This window comes from Argentina silus (genome assembly GCF_951799395.1).
Source record: "Argentina silus genome assembly, chromosome: 20".
Taxonomy (NCBI): domain Eukaryota; kingdom Metazoa; phylum Chordata; class Actinopteri; order Argentiniformes; family Argentinidae; genus Argentina; species Argentina silus.
Window position 1 is genome coordinate 6342904 of NC_139674.1, and position 22719 is coordinate 6365622.

Sequence of the window (22719 nt, forward strand, 5' to 3'; positions counted from 1 at the left end):
GCAGCAGCCTTCAAAAACGCAAGGGGGCGCTCTTTATTGAAATGGGATGATTCTTTTTGCGAAAAAGAGAAATCTCCCATGATCCCACTGTATTTGTAGTTCATTACAGGATTAGCTTGGTTTGTCAGTAAGGAGTCGAGGTCTGCTAAAGGTAAGTCTTCCAACAACCAAAATACTTTTAATTGCCTTAACACTAATGTGCCAGTTTTGTCTCTGGATCTTTAAGCAAGGTCTATGCCCGAATATGCTCAAGACCTACCCAGTTAGACCTGACATTTTTGTTCTATTGGCGACCCGTTCAGCTAGCTAAGCTAATGTTGGCTAGCAGTAGAACGGCGGGAGTTAAAGCGCAATTTGAAATTACGAAAGAGTGATAGCTACCTAGACAGTTAACTTATATAGCTAGCTGTTTGTTTATGTTGACACACTGGTTGCGTGTAGCGCAGCTGTCCTTAGCTTAGTTAATTAGCCTCAGTAGGAAATGGTGAACAAGATGATCAGCAAGGCATTTCAGCAGACAGTAATTGCATTTCACTATGCACAGCAAAGTCCAGGCATACAATGTCTGTGATTGTGAAAGCTAACTAGCTTATTATTATTATTACGGTTTTGTTCATGACAATGATTAGCTGAGTTCATCCAAATTGAGGGACTTGAAAGATGGCCAGGAATCACGTCAAGTGTGTTTGCAATCAAGCATAAGCAATCAATCATCTCATCTTCCCTTGACTGCGTATCCACAACAGAGTCAGTGTAGTGGGGAGAAATCACTTGAGACAAGCTTTCTTCTTTCACAAGTAGCTGGGGAACTCATGGCTACCATAGTAACAGTAGCTACGTTTATTTTTCCTAAGCCAGAGCACTATCCTTGAAATAAAAATCTCTTTACAATGTCTGACCTGCAAGCAGAAGAGTGCACTGGCCGTCTCTCCTCAAGGTAGTCAGTTCTGTTTCATGCTTCATTTGAGCAAAAGCCACTCCATAAAAAGAAGCCACTCTTTGTGGATGTCAACCTGACTGAGCTGGAGCCTTTTTAGCACATGGATCGAATAGCCCTCTGCTCTCTCATTCTCCTTAACCCTATTTGTTCCTCTTCCTCTTTCCTGTAGGGGCGAGATGAACTCCTCTGCCCTTGCCCAGTCCACCCTCCTGTTGCCAAGTCTGGATACAGGGTTGGGGAAGCCTGCTGTCCACTTCGGGGGCTCCACTGGGCTTGGGGGGTCTGACATGGAGCTGCAGAAAATGCTGATCGATGAGAGGATGAGGTGCGAAAACCACAAGACCAACTACCAGACCCTGAAGGCTGAACACACCAGGTAACTACCCCGGTAAAAGTGTGTGTGTGTGTGTGTGTGTGTGTGTGTGTGTGTGTTTACAGAGGCAGGTGTTTGAGGGAGTGTGTCTGTATCTCATCCACTGTGTTGTCTCAGGTTGCAGGATGAGTTCACACGAGGGCAGGGTGAGCTGAAGCGTCTACTCAGCGATAAGCAGACAGTCCAGGAGAAAGTGCAGCTGCTGCTGGCCGAGCTCAGAGGAGAGCTGCTGGACAAGACCAGAGAGCTGGAGGAGTTACGCTTACAGGTACTGGGGTCATGGCTCTCTGTACTCTCTATACAAAAACACAGGTACCTATGACTTTGTTTGTTTACAACATATGGATTTGTCCCATTGTACAACCGCCGTGATTGTTGTTGTCGTCGTCAGGTGATGACCCCCCAGCGGTTGGAGCTGCTGAGAGCTCAGGTGCAGCAGGAGATGGAGGGGCCCATCAGAGAGCGCTTCAACAAACTGGAGGAGGTGAGGCTCTTTGCCACAACACTGGTCTCTTTGCCACAACACTGGTCTCTTTAGCCACACTGGCTCCCAAGCTCGAGCTGTCACAGCTGCAACTGCCATCTCCATAGCAACTGTGTTAAAGCTGAGTGCTCTGTTTTGAGAGGGAGTGTGGGGACTGTTGAGAAAGGAAAAAAACCCAAAACGACCAGGCCCTACACATGAATTCAACTCACTTTCTTTTATTTTTATTCCAATAATTTTTTTATTGATTTTTAAAGCAGCCAGTCATAATAAAGCAAAGCAATGTACATGGATTGGATTTAATTGAGTTTCTTTCCGCTATCTGTATTCTCACTAACTTTTACTTTGTTTCCGTCTGTCAGTGAATGTAACTGGCCCCTCTCTCTCTGTCTCTGTGTTCCCTTATAGGAGGCAGAGAAGTACAGGTCTGAGTATAACAGGCTGCGTTATGATAGCACCATCCTCAAGTCTGAGTTTGACCACCAGAGAGAAGAGAGCGCACGCATCCTGGAAGAGAGGAAGATCCGCTTTGACGCTGAGGTGTGTGTGTGTGTGTGTGTGTGTGTGTGTGCCTGAGAGGGAGCTGACATGGGTGATGTCAGGTCTGATGTTTGTATGAGTGGATGGATATTGTTATTCAGTGGATGGATGAGTGTTTTTATTGTTGTATTTTTTGTGTGCGTGTGTGTGTGTCCTATCAGGTATCACGGTTAGAGAGGGACAAGGAGGAGCTGGTCGCCCAGTTTCAGGGCTCAGACCCGTCACGCGATGGGAAGCGCGTGGAGGCTCTGCTGAGAGAGAAGGCCCAGCTGCACCTGCGGCTGAAGGGCCTGGAGGCCGAGGTGGCCGAGCTCCGCGCCCAGAGGGACAACTCAGGCCAGCAGGCCGAAAACGTGCAGCGCATCCAGGTCCGGCAGCTAGCCGAGTCCACGGCTGCAACCAAGTCCCTGGAGGTATGAACCAAGTCCCTGCGGTCTCTTGTCTGTCACTCACCAGGCTGATTTTTTTCATATGAATGAATGAATGTGTTGATTGACTGACTGGTTGTGTGTCAGGCGGAGAGGCAGTCGTTGCGTCTGCAGTTGGAGCGTCTGGAGAGCGAGCTGCAGCTCAGTCATGAGCAGAACACCCTGCTGACCGGACGACTGCACAAGACAGAGAGAGAGGTCAACTCACTCAGCAGCCAGGTCAGTTCTCACACACACACACACACACACACACACACACACACCTCTGTCCACTGTCAACCCTAAGAGAGAGGTCAACACACTCGCCTCTACCCACTAAAAACCCAAAGAGAGGTCAACACACTCACCAGCCAGGTCACTACCCACTGTCGCCACCTCTTACCCTTCACCTCTAACCTCTGACCCCTCAAAGCGAGGTCAACAGACACACACAAATGTTAGTTTAGAATACTGCATCTAATAATAAGTTTTTTGTGCCACATTTGAGCATCATTGTGTGTGTGTGTGACTGGGGCTGCTGTGTTCTCTGTCTGTGTCTCAGGTGGAGGGCATGAGACACTCCCACAAGTTGGAGGTGGCCAACATCAAGCTGGAGGGTGCGAGGTCCAGAGGGGAGGTGGAGAGGGAGAGAGACACGCTGCAGGGGCAGACGGAGGGTGAGTCAGCAGATCACCACCTTGTGTTGCCTGTGCACAGTACCTCACACTCTTCCACCACAGGCTACCACAGTAACACTAACATTCTTATTTCTTTCTCTCTCTCTCTCTCATCTATTATCTATCTGTCTGTCTGTCTCTGTCAGGTCTGCAGTCTGACGTGGAGGTGTTGAAGGGGACTGTAGAGAGGCAGAAGGAGGTGCTGATTGAGAAGGAGAGAGAGCTCGTCAGGAGGGTGCAGGCCGCTCACGAGGAAGAGTTCCACAAAACCGCTGCTGTGCACGAGGAGAAGTAAGGATCCTTCTTCTATTTCTTTCTCTTTTTCCCTCTCTCTCTCACTCACACACACACACGTCAACTCTGACTATTGAATTGAAGTATTGTGTGTGTGTGTGTGGGGGGGTCAGGTTGGAAGTTGAGAATCGCCTGGCTGAGCTAGAGCAGCAGAGGGCACTGCAGGATGCTGCTGGCCACACCCAGAAGGAAGATTGGGAGGAGCGTCTCCGTGCTGCCCAGCTGGGGGAGGAGTCTGCCCGCAAGGAAATGCAAAACCTGAGGTTAGTCTCTTGCATATAGATTCCTTGACTTTAAACTTGTTTTGTGTTGATTTGAGTGTCTCGCTGCAGATAAAATGCCATGTAATGCCCAAGACTTAACCCTATATGTCCTGTGTCTCTATATGTCCTGTATGTATATAACCCTGTATGTCCTGTGTCTCTATATGTCCTGTATGTATATAACCCTATATGTCCTGTGTCTCAGAACCAAACTGCAGCAGCAGGGTTCTCAGCTGGAGGAGCTGGAGGGACAGAGGACCGAGAATGCAGACCTCAGACAGGTACTGACTTGACTGCCAGACACACTGTCCGATTCAACGACAGACCAAGTTTGTCCCTCTCACTGTGCTAATGAAGTGGAATTGAAGGCGTTTTTGTGTCTCCTCACAGCAGAACCAGGAGTTGGGTGTTCAGCTGGGTACGCTGTCCCAGTCGGAGAGCGAACTGCTGGAGGCCAACCAGCGTGTGCGGGATACCCTGGAGAGGGTCCGGGAGGAGGTGAGGATCGCCCGCGGACAAGCCGAGAGGAGCCAGCATGAAGCCGAGAGGTACCACCACACTACCTAATAATATACAGCCATCGTAGACACACTGGCTACATCACTGCTGTCACCAGAGTAGGTGGGGAAGGGTAAAGTTAAGTTAGAAGTTGTGTACCACCAATGGGGCGCTTAGTGGTGTAGTTCGATTCCGACCCTCGACACGTCCCTCCTCTCTCCCATCCTTCCTGTCAATCTCTACTGTCTCTATCCCAATGAAGCAGAAATGCCCTAAAAACATATTTAAAACAAAACAAAAAAAAGTTGTGTACCACCATTCTGTGTCCTCTTGGACATCCATCCATCCTGCCCTCCATATCCTCCTCTCTCTCCTGCTGTAGGCTGGTGGAGGAGAGGCGTGTGGAGTGGTTGGAGGAGAAACACAAGCTGCAGGAACGTGACGCAGAGCTGCAGGAGAAGTACAGCCAGGCCAAGGACAAACTACAGAGGGCAGCGCTGGCCCAGAAGAAGGTGCTGCCTCCCCTACTGCGATCATGCCACTTACCTCACTTCTTCCTCCGTTCTTTCTGTTCCCTTTGTCAGGCTCCTAACCAGACTACTCAGTTACCCTTTTTGCTTTTTCTCCTGTTATGATGTGTTGTTTTGAAAAGGAGGAACTCAGAACTAACGTGGGTGTGTGTGTTGTAGAGGAAGACCCTGACGGAGAACAAGGAGAAGAGACACCAAGACAAGATCCAGCTGCTGGAGGCTAAGATAGCAGAGCTGGAGCTACAGTTCAGCACTGCCAAGAAGTACGGACCTAGATTACCACAGTCATACTTATGGCATCCAGACATTAGCCTTTTCTCAGTAGTTAGCAGCACGACTCTTAGTTCCTCCTCTTAGATCTTCTCCTCCTGCTTTTTGAGGACGCGAGGAGTCGTGTTCCTAACAGTTGAGAAAAGGTAACAGTTTGTGTGTGCGCTCATCATGACCATGTGTATATTTGCTCCTCCCAAGGAACACGTACTCTGAGGAACAGGGTCACCTCAATCGACGTCTGAAGGAGCTCCAGCGCAGGCACAGTGAGTTCCGCCATCTCCTGTTGGGCAACCAGGTCACATCTGCCACAGGCCCTGCCTACCTCACCTCCACACCCGGCCCCATCCTCATATCTGGGCCTCAGGGGCCCTTCCCAAGCCTTCATGTGAGTATATTGAAGCCTGGCAAAAAGTCAACGGCAAACACTTCTCCTAACACCTTTAATTGTAAGCAGCATGATATAGGACTACCAGTAGCATCCCCCTTTCTTTCTCTCTCTCAGGAGGAGCAGCACCAGAGGGAGTTGTTTCAGTTGCGTCGAAGGTTGGAGGAGTTGGAGTGCTCCCACGGACAAGGGCTTCGGCCTGCATGACTCCCTTACTAAACTTTGACCCCCAGAGTGAGCCTGACCACCATCATTGGCCTTGGGGTTTACTCAACCACAAGAGTGATGCATATCCTGTTTCAATTTAATCAGTGAGTACATTTTGTGAAAACAATTGTTATTTATGATTTTATTGGCACATTTACAAATAGAAACAAAATAACGTTTTTGTCAATGTTTACATTCCTCGGCACAGTAACCATCAGTTCAGGAGTCATCCTATGCCTAGACTCTCAATGCCTATGTACACTCACTGAGCATTTTATTAGGAACACAATACTAATACTGGGCCTCCCTTTGCTCTCAAAACAGCCTAAATTATTTGTGGCATTGATTCCACAATATGTTGGAAACATTCCTTTGAGATTATATATATAATATTAATGCATAAAAAGATCTTAATGGCCAACCAGTGACTTCCTCAGGTTTTTAACTGACAGAGTTTAGATCAAATGTTTACAAAATGTTAATTGTCTAAAGAATTCCTAAGGCACTCTGGAACGGTTGAATGTGGAACTAAAGTCAGGTTTTTATGACACTACAGGTCTGTGACTTGCACAACATTTTTTTTAAATGTTTTTGTAATGTATGTGTTTTGTACTTTTAATGCATTTAAATACATTTTAAGCTTTGTCGAGCCTCCGATTTGTTTTGTGCTTGTTGACGAACCGCTAGTCATGCGCTCCTTTGTGGTTAACTGCATCTCAAATGTTTTCACAGTTGTTCCTTGGGGAACTATGACTCATGCACAAATTAAGAGGTCAAAAGAGAGATTGGAGCCATTGGAGTGGGTGTACTGTGGGTGCAATGAGGACATGTTGTTCATCAGAGAGTTCCAGCCTCAAGGTTAGAGTCTGGCTGTAGTTTGAACCCGTGCTCCCCCTCCCTCCCTCATCCCCTTCCTTTACTTGCACTGAGGTGAAAGGCAGATGAAAGCCTGTCCTGTGGCCATATTGTCTGTGAATCACAAAGGCACGGTGTGCAGCAGTCCTTAGAACACCTGTAGGTTATGTTGGGAGCTCAGTCCCAGGAACAGCTCCCCAGATCACCAAACAGGTGCATCACATGCTGCAGTTGCCCTTTCAGCTCAGCAGGGGCGCCGTTCTGATCCAGCTTCAGCTTGATCTGGGAGAGAAATGACCACAGAGTCAGACATCCATCTCTTTTGAAGGGGCTCAAGGCTCACATTAGTGTTCATACATGTCAGATAGGAGGAACCGTTCCACACAGTTAACCATCCTTGCATAACAGGAAATGAAACCCAATGCATACCAAACACATCAAGCAATTACAGGAAGCAAAGAGGAGGATATGTTTCTCACCCTGCTACAGCTTTTTGCACACGCATTTTCACACACACAAACACTGAGGATGTTTAGTCTTGGTGTCAGTGATATAGACAAGCCAGTTGGCCTCCCGAAGTGTGAAGGTTATGTGAAAGACTGTTTGTCTCACTAAAGAGGAGATGGCGTGGGAGGTGAGGAGAGAACGTACCTCATTAAAGTATCTCTGCATGTATTTGTAGAGTTCATGCAGGGCAGCTGATTCATTGAATTCGTTATCATGTTTCTGAAAAGAAAACATCATTATTTTCCCTTCCCCTTTGATATTATGGTATATATTTGAGTCATTAAAGCCTACAAAAAAACTCAACAAAGTGGGTGGTACCTTTGATTCATCCAGCAGGAAATTCTTGAACTCTGAGCTGGTGATTTGTGGCTGGTCCCTGACTTGTTTGTAGTAGGCCTTCACTTCCTGCTTGTACTGGGGGATGTCTTTGGCATAGAGGAGCTTATTGGTTGGAGCATGCTGAAACATAGAGAAGATCAGGGTTTAGGTCTATCAGCTATGGCTCCTTCACTGTATGCTAGAGCTAAATACTTCATTAACTATCCATAGGTTAATATCCAGCAGTTTAAGGTGTATCAGCTTCTTTATTTGGGCAGTCAGGGTGGTCCTACCTTGTCCAGCTGTGTCTCAGCCAATGAGAATGAGTCCATGAAGGCCTGAGCGATGACGGACAGACAGCCGTCCAGCTGTGGGGTCTTCTCCATGTCAAACACAAACTGGGGGTTCTTCAGGATGTTCACCCAGAAACGTAGAGGCAGGCTGGGAAGGGGGAGGACCCAGGAAGAGTAATCTTAGGAGGAGATACTTTTCTAAATCTAAATCGACTTTTCAAAACTAGAATCAAGAATGTCAAATTCTCTTTTCTGAATCCGCTATCCTGACCATAACTGATAAGGGACACCTTTGTAAAATGTAAATTATTCTGCAAACAAAGATTTAGGCCCAATTCCTTCTGCCAATCCAACCCACTCAAAATTAATGATTACATTGAGGAATGAAGGATGGAACATCAGATTTTTAAAGCGATTCAAACAGAGGCATGGTGTCAGTGTCGACCGTGGTTATAAACCCATACCTGTTGGTTTTCCAGATGTGTAACACCTCAGGGTCACTGATATTCATGTTCTCCGCCTGGATGTCCAGGAAGTCAAAGAAGAACTTGACAGCGTGCGGGGCTATGCAGTTAGGCGTTCCCCAGATGGTTTTGAAGAGGTTCTCCACAAACGAATGCACAGCAACCTGAAAGATTGGTCATGTCAGGTTCTATTTTCAGCCAGCGCCGAACAATGCAGGCATATTTGCAATTTGTGTCAGAGTGAAAATACCACTGCGCTGTAGTGGGTGGAGTAGCGGTAAATAGAAATGTGTTAATGACAATAAGCAGGTCAACTGCCATTCTGTGTGCTGAAAAATCTGCCCTTGAAAATAGCACTAATATTCCAGACACGGACTGTTTTTTACTCCGTTAAAATAGAGCCCCAATGTGCAAGACTTAGTGGCCATGGAAACTGAAAAGTGACAAATGGTCATGTGGTGCACTTCCCCTGAACTGCTCTGACATTCTCAACCTTGCTCTAAGCAAGCCACTGCTTATAATGATAACATACTGTCATATTTAGCACCTATCAATTCTTTCCACAGCTGGGGCCATAAGGAAAAGAAGAGATGGAAAGACAACAGTTTGGAGTATTGGTACACAGCCACTTTGTATGCTGGATTTCACAACTACCATGAAATGCTTCCATTAAATGTTCATCCATCATATTATGTGCACTCACTAGGCGCCTAACCACAAACTGCATTAGAGATTTCAATCTTTCAGTTAACCATTTGTCAGAGTACAAGTGGCAGATTGAGATGCTGGATGTAGCAAGAAAAACAGGATGTGGCAGGAGAGTTTCTCTTGCCTTAGTGGAGAGCAGCTTGGTGAGGTACACTTCCTTCAGTTTCAGCTTCTTCCTCTCTGGGTTCTTCTTCTGGTCCTGGTCAACGTCAGGGTCAATCTGGGGTCAAAGAGCTCCTTTAGTCAATCAAATCCAACACACACCCAAGGGCATAACGAAATTCAATGATTAGAGTTGTGCCTATACTTTAGAAATACAATGAATAGAACTGACTAGATACCGTACTCCACACTCAGGATAAATGGGAATGAATAACGTAATTTGAATGCATTACATTTCTAGATGAAGCACCACACTGTGTATGGCCAAGTTCAAAATGTACAATCGATGATGGAACCCTACAGACGTCACGTTGCCACCTACCAGATGGAAGTACTTTGTGGAGAAGTTCTGATCATCTGTAAACAAAAATACAGAATATCACAGGTCATGGGGAACTGAGAACTTCTGTAAAAAAGCTTCCTGTTTTCTGACTGCTGTTGGTGTCTTATGTCCGAGTACACAAATGGTTGTTTCTTCAGCTCGTGTGGTAAACCAACAGTCTCACACTGCACCAACTATATATAAGGAACCAACACACGTTGCACACTATAGTCAGATGGTGAGGCCTGTGTGTGCGTGCCAGCCTGCATGTGTTGTCGGTCTGCACTGGAATAGTGTGTGTGTGTGGGGGGGGGGGGGGCATCCTGTGTGTTATAATCTCAAGCTTTGACCCATCCCCCACCTTTTATTCACTAACGTCTAATACAGCATGAACTCGGTGGACAAGGTCCACTACTCCAGGAGGCAACCTCACCTTTCACGCTTCCCTGGGGGCTCACTGGGGGGTGGGGCTTCTTAGAGAGCACTTTGATAGACGCTCCATCTGGTACCTGCAGATAGACAGACGGACAGAGAGGCAGCTACAGTCATATGTTAGCACACAGCTCAGAATATCTGGGTCATGCCATAAATGAGGGGGCCAAAGTGTGACATAGGGGTCAACATTTTTGGGGGTTCAATACAGATAACAAAATGTTCAGTATGTAGCTTAGGATGTCTAGTTTCAGGAATACAATTCATTATATGCAGTATTGTCTACATATATACACTCACTGAACACTTTATTAGGAACACTTGTATACCTTCTCATGGTGGAAGTGGTGTAATGGTGTGGGGAATGTTTTCTTGGCACACTTTGGGCCCATTAATACCAATCAATCATCGCTTGAATGCCACAGCCTATTTGAGTATTGTTGCTGACAATGTGCATCCCTTCATGGCCACAATTTACCCATCTTCTAATGGCTACTTCCAGCATGATAATGCACCATGTCACAAAGCAAAAGTCGTTTCAAACTGGTTTCATGAACATAACAATGTTTTGAGAGCAAAGGGAGGCCCTACCCAGTATTAATATAGTGTTCCTAATAAAGTTCTCTTTGAATGTATATTCTAGTCAGCTTATCTGTGTCTGACGTGAGGGACTAGGGACAGATGCAAGTGTGTGGTTTGTGTGTGAGAGAGAGTGAAACTCCTTAAACTCTCTCACTTTTGCTCAAGGTGCATTGTGGGCAGTAAGGCTCGATGCTTGCTTGTCTTTCGAATATTTACTTACAGTATTTTTCGTATGATTACCAAAACTATTGCATCGCAACAAAATAGACAGACACAAAATAAGAACTAAAACAGCATTGATCACTATAGTGTTGGAACCATGATGGCGACAATATAATTTTTTATTCTGTATGTGGTCTGAGATATGATTTAGTGGGACTAGTACTGTACATACTGCCTTACCATTGTAACATCAAGCGCAAGCAAAAGTTACCGGCTACAGTGAGCTTCAAAAGGTACCCATGCATGAACAACATGAAAAAAGTGTAATTCGAGTTTTACTTGGCATTTAGATGGTATTATAATAGAATGATGTTTCATGATTAATAACACAATGGAATATGAAGGGAAAGACGAGTATAGTTTTGAGGATAAATTTCAATGAAAGACAAATCACATGTACTCTACATAATAGATCATCCGGTAAATTCCACCTTTGACATCTGGTAATATGATTTTTTTCATATCCTAAAGACTGGTAATATGTTTTTTGTTTTTTTTATGTGCTTACGTGGACACACTCCTTCCATTCAGTTAGAACCTAATAAATGCAGTGATGTTTACTAGTGAGACTGATGTGCTGAAGGTTTTAATCTAATTTGGGTCTGGTTCTGCCTTGTGACACACACAGCTGACAGCTAGCCCTGTATAGAGCTAATATACCCTTCTGTCACAGATGTAAGCAGTGCACAGAGGTTCACTCTCAATGATGTCCTGGTTACTCTCTGTACTCATGTGGCTTGTTAACATTAAGCAACAATTCTACAATATAATCTCTCCTCAGTTGTTGCATGATGCTACTACTGCTAGTGAATGTATCTTAAGACTGCATTCTTTTTGCACAGGCATTCTACTAGATGTTAACAATATTCTCCCTCTCATAGGTGGCAACAGGAGATAACAATAACAAAAGAATCAGCTCACGATTTGTTTCCTATTGCAGGATGACGGCTAGCGTACCTTATAGTGCTTGAGCGTGTTGAGCATGGTCACTTCCCCGTGAACCTCAGAGGTGGCGTCCACTTCCACGAGAGACACAAACATGCCGTCTGTTTCATACTCTACAGATGAAAAGAGAAGTGTTAGTTAAGACTTGCAAGCTGTTCCTGTAAAAAAATAAATGTATGCATGCTTCGCAAGAGTGTCCTGCTTCCAGTAATTAAATTAGTCCACCAATTGGTCCAATGCAAGAAAAGGGCACAGCTAAGACATTCACCCCACTATGAGAAATGGGCAAACATGAGGCCTGTACTGATCCAGTAATGATGATGACTCTCTACTCACGGATGTGGAGCTCCCTGAGCGGGGTGTTGAAGGGGAAGCCAAACTTGGTCTTGAAGGCCAGGAGGATCTTCTCCTTGACCTGCTCCACTGTGTCACAGCTGAGGGCGCTGACCTCCAGAGGCTCGCTGACCATCCCATCTGTGCCCACCTCAAACAGCACCTTCAGCCTCTGAGGGGGGGGGGTGGGAATAGGTGACTAACTGATATGGCTAGAATGCATGCAGCAGGTCTGCAAGAGTAGATATACTTTATATATATAGAGAGAGAGAGAGCAACCACAGGTTTGTGGTTTCTGTGTGTTTCTAGCCGAGCTGAAGAGCTGTAGTCAGTTCTTTGCAGTGAAGTGAGAGAGAGAGAGAGGGAGAGAGAGAGAGAGAGTGAGAGAGAGAGAGAGCACCAGACTGGTTTGTGGTTTTCTAGACAGTGCTCTGGCCTCAACTGATGAGCTATGTAGCTAACTCTAGTGAAAGCAAAGACGTTAAAACTCTTTCGATATAATTCAGCCATACTAAGAGACATGTCCTAGCACAGTTAACAGACATGGTCTGATTTTGTACCCACATACTAACTCCCTTTTCCTGCCAAATACCTTCCTCACTGTGTGTGTGTGTGTGTGTGTGTGTGTGTGTACGTACCGTAGTGCTGAAGTCCTGGGCCTGCCACAGTAGCCAGTCTTCGTTGAGTGTGTACAGAGCCTTCCCTGTCACTGAGTCCACTGGGCCCTTATGCATCTGTTGGGTCAGCGCACACACCAGCAGGAACAGGGGCTGGCCCACACTCTCCTGCAGAGAACGAACACACAGTTTAACACACACATGCAAACAAACAGAAGAAGGTACAGGTACAGTAGAAGTTACAAACATACATGCACACCAGGGGAGGCTGGTGGAGGTAGAAATTGGAGGACGGGCTCATTGTTATGCATGGAATAAGAAATTTGTCATTCCATTCCATGCATTACAATGAGCACATCCTCCGATTTCTACCTCCACTAGCCTCCACTGATGCACACATACTGGATGAGAAGAGAAATTTGCACACATACGTGTCCATTGATATGAGGAGACAAAACAACACATGTATTGTGAACTAAACAAAGTGACACGGCATCTACATGTGATGACAAACCAACAAGTGAAGCTGTGTTAGCGGGATGCAGAACGACGGACAGACAGACTGACCCTGAGGAAGCCGTAGAGACAGATGGACATCCAGTTGGTGAGCAGCTTCTCTACGATGGACTCGGTGCGTCGCAGCATGAGTTTGGTGTTAGTGGTGTTACTGGGCTGGTCCATCAGAGCTCTCAGCAGCTCCTCCATCACCTGGGTCAGGTAGGGCAGGTTACCGTGCAGGGCCACGGTCAGCAGAGATGCCACCGCACACCTGGAGACACAACACACATCACACACACACACATGCGCGCACACCTCTACTGCACATGAACTACACCGCACAGCTGGGAGGAACAACACACACAGATCACACCTCTACTACACCTGAGAAATATTTACACCAGAATTACACCACACATGCGCTGCGTCTACTCTACATCAGGACCTTGGGGTCGAGGTTGAGGAGGACTCACCTGTCCTTGATGGTGAAGGTCTTCTGCTCCTCCATAGCGTGGACCACCGAGGTGAGGAACAGCTGGTTCTGGATGAGTCTGGACAGGGCCTGGCATCTCTCATCAGACTGCACCGTCACACCGTCCTGACCACAGGAGACATGTGACTCCTGAAACTCTATTGCAGTACAACTACATTGCCCATCGGTCCCTGATGAAGTCATTCAGACTCACCTGACCAATGTCGTTGATGCATGAAGTCATCACAGGTCCAGCCTGGAACCAAATAGGACAAGAATCAAATGAGACATTCAAACTGTAAAAGTGACAACCCATCTCTGCATCACAGAACATGTTCATAGTACACTCTGTGTCCAGCTCATACGTACGTCAGGGAAGAAGATTCTGGAGGCAAAATGCTTGTAGTCCAAGAAAGGGATGGCTCCAACGTTTTCAATCAAATCGGAGTTGTCTGTCTGCATGTCAACAAAACCTGGAGAACAAGAGGGTTGGGAGGCGTGAAAGTGTGTGTGCTTCCTTACATGAGTGTGTGTATACTTTCCCTCCAGTATTTTCTCTGGTTAGATAAAAAATATAATAAAGGGTTAGATATAATATATATATATGTCTGTGTGTGTGAAAGGGAGACATAGGTCCCCTCTACAAAACCAACTGTCATGATCCCCATGTAGTCAGAAACGTGTGTGTGTGTGTGCGTGTGCGTGTGTGCGTGCGTGTTTGAATAAGAGGCTGGCAAGACCATGACCACTAACCTTGTCTGATATCATTCCGAATGTCACACTCAAGGAGTTCGAGCCGCTCGTTCATCTGCTCTGTGAGTTTCCTCTGTTTGTTACGGTAGAACCACAACACCACAGCTGCACACAGACAGATAAGTATCACACCCCCTCTACCTGACACGAGCTGTCCTATTCAATCAACCCGGTCATAACAGGGTTCGGGTAGTTTGGCAGCGTCTCTAATGCATTCAAATATCATAAAATACTCACCAATAATAATGAAAGGTATGACGACAAGGATGAGCAGGAGGGAGAGGAGAGTTTTTGGATGCTCAAGGTTTTTTGTGACGTTTCCAAATGTTATCTGATAAACAAGCACAGCGTGATGGGTTTTAGAGGGTTAGGGCAGTTTCCAAGGACAGTTTTCCTGAGCTACTGATAAAAAGGGTGGATAAATGGGAATGGAGTCCTTTTTGAAACCATTCAGGTTTTGAGCTGAATAAGAAATTTACCAGTAGCGACTTTATTTGCTGTTGTGTGTTTCGAATCTCACAGATGACAGAGTCAGTCCCAGTGCTGGTCTCTATGGTAACCAACACACACGTGTACTCTTTCTCCCCATTCACACCTAGAACTGTGATGTCTGATGTGGTGATGTTCAGCGGGTCAGACTTTTTCTGAAATTAAAAGACAGAGAATATACATGTATACATGTGCTTTAGTGTATGTCTGAGACATAGAGAGAGAGAGAGAGAGAGAGAATAAAAGTGAAGAGAAGAGAAATAATGAGAATAGAAGAAAAGAGAAATGAAGAGTGAAGAGTGAGAGGAGAGAAGAAGAGAAGTGAAAGAGAATGTGTATTGTCCAGTACCTGTATGGTGACCCGTAGGTCATTCCCTGTCCTAATGGAGGTGAAGCTGGTGAACTGTGGATCGGGGTGGTAGGTGAGCAGTGATGAGCAGACCAGTGTTTGGTTGCCCACTCTCATAGACACATTGGTTGTAACCGGCTTCTCAATGTTATCATAAGGAGGTGTGAAGTAGAACAGACTCTAAAAAAAAACAGAGACATAAAGTAATATGGGTTTGTATAGCATGCTTTGGTTTAGTTTGGCTTAGTTTAGTATGGTTTGTATGGTAGCGTTTACATGTGTGTGTGTGTGTGTGTGTGTGTTTAGATGCCCACCCCAGAGCTGTAGTTGGCACTGATCTTCTGAGGGGCGTGGCCATGCACAACCCCCTCCACAAACTCCAGCTGTGAGCCCAGGACCATGATCCTCCTCTTCCCACTGCAGGTCATGGGGGAGAGAAGAAAAAAACAACCAATCAAAGGAGGACTTAGAGAAACATGGTTCATTCCCCAGATACCTTCATAAAAGTGGCTTCATAAGTACGATAAACACATTAGCAGAAATGTGACTGAGGTTTGCCCAAAGCAGAAGAGGAAGACATCTCAGACCTTTTTGACCCGAATGATGAAGACTAAAAAAATGAACTGAAACCAGCATTTATAGCACTATTGCACACAGCGACTTCTGAGAAGTGGTACACTGTCTTTCCCCAAGAGACACCCCGGGTTTATATGGGCATGAATTACTGGCAGGCCTCTGTACCACTGCACAGCTCTGCCACAATGGTAAATAGGGCTATGCAAATGCAATTCATTACTATTGTGTGTGTGTGTGTGTGTGTGTGTGTGTGTGTGTGTGTGAGTGAGCGTGCATGTGTATGCGCTTGCCTGTGTGTGTGTGTGTACTCATACCTAGCCCAGGTGCTGGCTGGTGTCAGCCCGGTGCAGGACGGTGAGGACCGGTAGGTGACATTGGCCGTGCCGAGACAACGACCATCTGGCACCACAGCACACACTTGGAACAAGCCTTTGTCCCCGCTGGGGAGGTGGAATGTCAGATTGGTCTCAGTGCGGTTAAACACAGGCGACCTGTGTGACCATGTAGGGTTAGGGTTAGGGTTCATCATCAGGTCAGATAGGCTGATATCAACATGAGAGAGTCGGACATGAACACATACATTCTCATTCTTCCACAATAGGAATAACCTAAACTATTATCGCCTTGGGCTGGGCTTTGATAAGGCATGTGAGGAGCACATCACATTTGTATAAGAGAATACTGTCAATCTCAGTCAAATGGTGGATCTTTAAGTTCACTCACTCCTTTGGACTGCAGTCCATGTTCCCTTGGATCCGCACCCTGGTCACATGACCCAGGTTCAGGCCAGTCATCAGGGCGTGGTTCCTCCCATGGAAGGACAGGACACTGGGCCTTATGGAAGAGATGATTGGCTCCTGACATAGATACCCACAGAGAAAACATATCTGATAAGGACAGTTGCAAATCATTGCATATACTATACAGTAAATATCTGTCACTTGGCTTACTCGCCTGGGGGCTTTGATCCAGGTTTGGTTTCAAAAAACGTTATATGATGACTTTGTGAAAATAATTAGACAACAAAAATACTTGACTGATGGAATTTACAAATTGTTTTCTGATATAATGAACAGTATGAAACAAAGCCACAACAATGCTGCAGAGATCGGTTAAAGAGGGAGGGAATTACTGTCAATCTACTTCTGTCCCTTCAGCAAAGTCATGGGATGGACTCACACCACTGTCTACAGTGAAGAGAGTGGTGCCTATTCCATCAGGCGGCAAAGATTCTATTCACAAACATCTTCTTCCTCTTCTTTTTCCTTTAGTCCTCCAGGACATTCTAGATACAATATCTTTACAAGAGAGACCTACTGTATATTTAGTATAAGAAGTATACACAGAAAGAATGTATAGATGTAAAAGTTAAAGGACTGTATAAATGAATATACCTATGAGAGGACATCCTTGTGTATGTCACCAGAGTGAGACCGTTATAAGACCGAGCAAAGTGAGGAATTAAAGTAAGCTCTGACACCAAACCCCACAGCGAACAGGAACCTTTCACTGTCACCAAAGACACGGTGCTATATTAATTACGGTTAATTCAAGATGCGTCATGTACACACTGTATAAATAAGCTGATGCACTGTGATTAAAACCTCTGCTGCACTTTGTTTTACTCTCAGTGCTGACCTTACACAAGGATTCTTTGTTCTTGTGATATTATGGAAAACACTTGTCATCGCCTTTTTAAACATACTCAGCATGCAAAGATTGTCTGCAATTTCCCCCAAAATGATGTCATTATGATAATCCCTGGCCTCTTCATGACTACCCAATGATGGTGTTGCACACGCACACGCACACACTGAGAGCTGTTGCCAGAGCATCTCGCGGTTGATCGTGTCGAAAGGTCAATGAAGGCAATGTAAAGATCTTCATGTTGTTCCCGACACTTCTGAATCTGTTTGGCCATACAGATCATTCTAGTGGTATATCCTCCTCTTTTTTTTTCTCGAAAAGACAACTTTTTTTCGAAAAGGGACTCTGATAGACAGATGGTTGTGATCTGTTGGTGTAGGCACCGTGTGAGGAGGTACTCCCCATGCTTCAGGATCTCAGCTGAGATCCCATCAGGTCCTGTGCTATTTTTTTGTTCTCTGATAGCCTGGAGAACTGAGAAATTCAACACACACGCACCCCAAGTAACCTTTTCTCATCTCTCACTTCCCCAAAATGAAAATACAAGCTGCTGAGATGCTGATAAAAAGGAAAAACAAGTGAGCAGAAGGGCGGACTTACAGAGTAGTTCATCCCCGATGAGCCAATTTTGCAGACTTCCTCCTGAGTAAGGAAGTGAGAGAGTGTGTTAATGAAAAGGAGACAGAGGGACACAGGAAGGATGTGTGACAAAAAGAAGGTTCCAGTTGCTCAGAGTTGAAGGAGTTAGGTGTTTGTGGCAATGAAGGTTGACAAAGTGTCATGTTTGTGCATTATAAATACTGACCATGACACACACACAAGAGTGCATCTTACCTGCACAGGAGTGTGTGTGTGTACAGTGCAGGTGTGTGTTTTGTGTGTGTGTAAGAGTGTATCTTACCTGTACAGGCCCTGTGTTAACATTTCTATGTGCCCAGGAGCAGGTCTGATTCGTCCAGCTACATCCAGCAATAATGCACTGAGAGCACCTGAGTGGAACACAGATACATAATAAAAACCTCAGTACTGCATCTCATCTTTAATGCAGTATTATTTTTATATAGACCACTGTAGACCACTACTGTATGAAGGCACAGTGTGGTAGCATTAAAAGGAAGTGGCCTCAGTGGGATTTCTACACATCCTGGCAGTCTGACTTACAGGGCAGAGGTAGGCTGTCCGGTGACAACTGAGCAGTTAGTTAGCATCAGTTTCTCCGTCCAATCATTTTTCCCCACTCGTATCCTCATTGTGACCTCCAGGCCTGTGAGCATGAACAGAATAATGACCATTTAGCATATGAGGCTAATTTACTGTATTTCACAGGAGCGGTAAAAGCTGTATGTTATTACTTAAATTATATTTAGGTGGTTGGCCTCGTTCTGGTTCAGTGTCAGCTTTGAGTCTGCACAGTGCAGAAGAGGCCTGGGTTAGGGATTGCTGATTCCACATTAGTGCTAAGGAGCAAATATTCCTTGAGAAATCCTAAACAGAATAGGCATGGTTGTCTTCAGGAGAGGTGAAAGGTCACTGACCCTTAGCAGGAAGCAGGTTGCTGGAGAACCTGCAGGAGCAATGTGGGAACACTGGGGCGGGGCTTGTTTGGTCACATAGGTTACCACGTCCTATGATGAAGTTACACGAAAAGATGGGAGTCCTTGTTCCTGGTACACTCAGATGGGTCTCGACAGTTAGCGTGATCTCCTGAGAGAGAGAGTTTGAGTGATGGGTCAATACATAGCATACTCAACTCCACCTCAATCTCTCAATCACTAAATGATGTAATGGCCAAAGAGGTGAGTGAACTGTCTAACCAACCAATGAGAGACCTTGCTCCCATTTACCTGTCCACTGCTGCTCTTCTCCACTTGGTACGAGACCATCCTCTGCTGACCGGCGTCCTCAGGGATGGAGATCCAGGGGGAAGCAAGGCATTCATCCTGAAAGGTGCATCTAGAACAGACCACATAGGAGAGGGGTTAGACCAAGCAGGAGGTTTAGACTTAGTGATAGAGAAAGAGAAGATATTGAGTGTTTGTACAAAGTATATTCATAGGAAATGTCACACCACGGTTATTGTTAGGTGGCATGTTGTCAGCGGTGAACACAGAAATCGGTGAGCTATCTGTTTTATCAGTCCAAAAATAAGTGTGTCTGGTGAATAGCCTTTCAAAGACTGAAAACACGGTTTGTCCTGCAAAAAAACCCAGAGTACATTATCAAAACATTCAGAACACTGTAACCCCTCAAATATGTTAATGGAATTATGTTTCTTTATACATACAGTAGATATGTTGATTCTACAAATTAAAACTACTGGAGGAAAAAGACAGCTTTACATAAGACGTATTTGGCAGTGCTGAGGATAGTTAAGAATGTGTGTGTGACTGACCTGTCCTCAGACTCACACCAGCCACAGAAGGGGTCCTGCACAGACCAGCAGTCTTTCAGACTCTTGTGTGTACTGCACTGAGCCACAGGGACACGCCTCATCTAGAACACACACGTGCACCCACACACACACACACACGTACGTACACACACACACACACACACACACACACACACACACACACACACACACACACACACAGGTTCTGATGTCTGTGGTGCATGTGGTTGGCGTTGTCTCATGGCTGGAGTATGTGTCTGGTGAGACAGGTAGTAGAACTCACCTGGTTCCTCAGTGCTACGTACACATGTTTGCCGTCCACTGGGTCCAGGTGCATCTTGGGAAACACACTGCGGTCATCATCTTCCCTGTAAAGCACCCTGGGACAGGCGGGCTTGTAGACCTTGTCCACAGCAAGCTGACACAAGAAAGAGATCAACATTGTTACTTTCTGACCATCTGACACCCCCTTCATGCTCGCACTACAAGAGATGCCAAATACAGCCGCACCACTGTCACACCACACCTGCAAAGAGATTCACACCTCCTTTCACTGTCATTTCAGACTTCCTCATTTCTCATCATTAAATACTTTTTGATAGCCTACCATATGAAACTACTTTACAGAACTCATATATAATGTCAATGAGTCATAGTCAATGAGCATCAAAAACAAACACACTGATTGTTAGTTTGCGCTGCATGGCTGATTTGTTACTGTAAGAAACTTAAACATTGCTGGGGATTTCCTAGGATTATTAGAGTTTCTGCCCCAGGACTAACATGAAGGACACTACTGTGGTGTTTTTCCAGGCTAATTTTGCCTCCCCTCGTCATGTGAGCTACGTTTGGAAGAAAATAGTGTGTAATGTAATTTTGTTGAAGGCCTACAGTTTTGTCGTATGCCGTTTTGTCTGTGTGTTTGTTTGAAAAGAAAAGAAAGGCCTGAACAAGGGAGAGGGAGTGAGAGTGAGAGAGCATGTAAGACAAAGTTAGAGAAAAGGATGCTGAACGCCATCAGCATAGACACACCTTGATGAGTTGTCCATTCCCTGTCCCAATAAAGAACACTAGCCAGGAGTTCAGCCTCACTGCCAAGACTGATGTCATTGAGCTGTATTTGAACACCACTGCTACTGGCTTCAGCTGCGTGGTCCGATCTGGAGGTCCGTTCTTTCTCACACACACACACACACACACACACACACACACACACACACACACACACACACACAGAAATTGACAATTCAGTGAGGACAATGATTAATACGGGTACATTTGGTAAAATAATAATCATATCACAAACCTGGTCACAGACTTTATTGGGGCAAAAATCTGGGTCATCTCCTGCAGGCCCGGCATCCGTAGTGATGTTATAAATGGCAAGAGCAGTGTTGACGGGGTCGTGCATGTCATTCGCCGTGAACACACCTGCCCAGAGCCCCGCGGAGTCACCAACAATCACGGAGGACGACAGGAGACTCCAGCGCTTTCTGTCATCACAGCACTTGAGCGTCGCACCTCTCAGGGAGTTGAATGTATAAGTCTTACTGGTTTTGCTCTCGAGCCAAACAAGTCGAACTTTAGACGGCAAGTTCATGAACAGATAAACGTGAGATTTAATCTGGAAACCGTCCACAAACTGAATCCCCTCGCGCCTGGTTTTAACATATGTTGGTGAAGAATCTTTGTCTGATTCAGATAATATACCTCCAGTTTGCCTATTATTTGAATTTCGCAATGATACCAAATGACCCGAGTTGAAGCACGTAGTGCTACTATACGGCGTCTTTCCTGTCAGAATGTATGTCTCTATAACCCTGTCGATGACCTTAACCATAAATCCGATAGATGAACCGTTGGGATCGAAAGAACTCGCATCAATAATTTCCGAATGCACTGATTGATTGATGTCCCCGAGGTCGACTACCTCACAGTAGCCGCAGTGAACGTCTGTTCCACAGATGATCAGAGTGTTGTTCTCGATGAAGGGTACCAACATGTTCACCTTGAGTGAATAGCTTGCGTTGAAAAAATCCTTCACAGTAACTTTGGTCAAATCATGGCTCAACTGGTATAGTCGGTTATCGGTAACAACGTAAACTGAGCTATTACCCACAACATAGTCACGGATATCTCCATCAAAGGTGTGAATATCTTGGCCCCGACCCCAGCCCACACTGACGAGGAGCACCCCCAGAATAAGAGCCCTCATCGCGTGGGTATGGTCAGTGAAGTCGCGGAGGAGAGCGCATGGCACAGCCTACTCTGCTCTGTACCTCTGATGCCACTGTCGGATGGAGCCGGGTGTCAACAGGTGGTGTGCGTAATTGCGCACAGTGGACTGTGCTATGCGGCTATTCCTCTTTTGCGGTTACGCTATGACATACTGACAAGTCAGACTTCCGTGTATAACGGTCTACTCTCCTATCAGTCTCAGCGGAGGATCAACATTTGGTTGTTTCATCTGCATGCGTTTTAATTAAATTTGTGCTGTACTATTACTAATGATTGCAATGCCACATTACTATCCGTCTTACTGAGATTATAATAGTCAATTCGCACACTGATTTTAAGATCATTAAATTGGCACTTTAAATGTGGTCATTTGCTGTTCCCTGGTGGCGAAAATGTCCCACTGCGTTATAATCTTTTCTAAGCAGTGCACAACAAGCAATGCACATCTCTCTCTCTCTCTCTCTCTCTCTCATTGAGTCATATATCTCATCTACACTCTCCACTCTAGATTGGTGCACAAAGTCCCAGCTCAACTTGGATTCTCAGAGTGCCTGATGCATCACAGAGCAAGATAGAGAGAGTAATGGGGCCAAATCTAAAAAGTGTGATGCATATTCATCAGGGCTCTTTTTATTTAAATATTGAGTAATCGGCTGCAATATCTGATGACAACT

At 45.6% G+C, this 22719-nt stretch overlaps 2 protein-coding genes across 2 annotated transcripts; one reads left to right on the top strand and one right to left on the bottom strand.

Moving 5' to 3' along the window:
- Positions 1-110: 110 nt before the first annotated feature.
- Positions 111-11782, top strand: cep83 (centrosomal protein 83). The gene is made up of 17 exons (XM_083692491.1): positions 111-151; positions 1110-1316; positions 1431-1581; positions 1705-1797; positions 2206-2337; positions 2499-2750; positions 2853-2984; positions 3307-3421; positions 3568-3712; positions 3829-3978; positions 4184-4259; positions 4369-4526; positions 4859-4988; positions 5166-5269; positions 5478-5664; positions 5782-5975; positions 11677-11782. The coding sequence occupies exons 2-16, from the start codon at positions 1117-1119 to the stop codon at positions 5869-5871; spliced, it is 2115 nt and encodes a 704-aa protein (XP_083548617.1). The 5' UTR covers positions 111-151; positions 1110-1116; the 3' UTR covers positions 5872-5975; positions 11677-11782.
- Positions 6788-22080, bottom strand: plxnc1 (plexin C1). The gene is made up of 31 exons (XM_083692490.1): positions 21114-22080; positions 20840-20980; positions 20091-20225; positions 19808-19908; positions 19260-19368; positions 18951-19119; positions 18577-18679; positions 18317-18404; positions 18016-18057; positions 16492-16625; positions 16083-16259; positions 15507-15609; positions 15193-15372; positions 14834-14998; positions 14592-14685; positions 14355-14459; positions 13971-14074; positions 13816-13857; positions 13603-13727; positions 13199-13400; positions 12653-12799; positions 12018-12186; positions 11694-11794; positions 9934-10009; positions 9501-9535; positions 9141-9236; positions 8309-8472; positions 7845-7992; positions 7552-7692; positions 7378-7452; positions 6788-7008 (listed from the first exon to the last, which is right to left on the bottom strand). Exons 1-31 carry the CDS (start codon positions 22020-22022, stop codon positions 6904-6906), a joined length of 4485 nt encoding a protein of 1494 aa, XP_083548616.1. The 5' UTR covers positions 22023-22080; the 3' UTR covers positions 6788-6903.
- Between the last annotated feature and the right edge of the window lie 639 nt (positions 22081-22719).

Excerpts from the sequence above, each read along its gene's own strand:
- cep83 (XM_083692491.1), top strand. The coding sequence starts at position 1,117 with ATGAACTCCTCTGCCCTTGCCCAGTCCACCCTCCTGTTGCCAAGTCTG. Across the intron at positions 1,798-2,205 it reads GCTTCAACAAACTGGAGGAG|GAGGCAGAGAAGTACAGGTC; the intron begins GTGAGGCTCTTT and ends GTTCCCTTATAG. Across the intron at positions 2,985-3,306 it reads TCAACTCACTCAGCAGCCAG|GTGGAGGGCATGAGACACTC; the intron begins GTCAGTTCTCAC and ends TCTGTGTCTCAG.
- plxnc1 (XM_083692490.1), bottom strand. The coding sequence starts at position 22,022 with ATGAGGGCTCTTATTCTGGGGGTGCTCCTCGTCAGTGTGGGCTGGGGT. Across the intron at positions 19,909-20,090 it reads ACGTAGCACTGAGGAACCAG|ATGAGGCGTGTCCCTGTGGC; the intron begins GTGAGTTCTACT and ends TGTGTGTTCTAG. Across the intron at positions 12,187-12,652 it reads CCCAGGACTTCAGCACTACG|AGGCTGAAGGTGCTGTTTGA; the intron begins GTACGTACACAC and ends CCCCCCCCTCAG.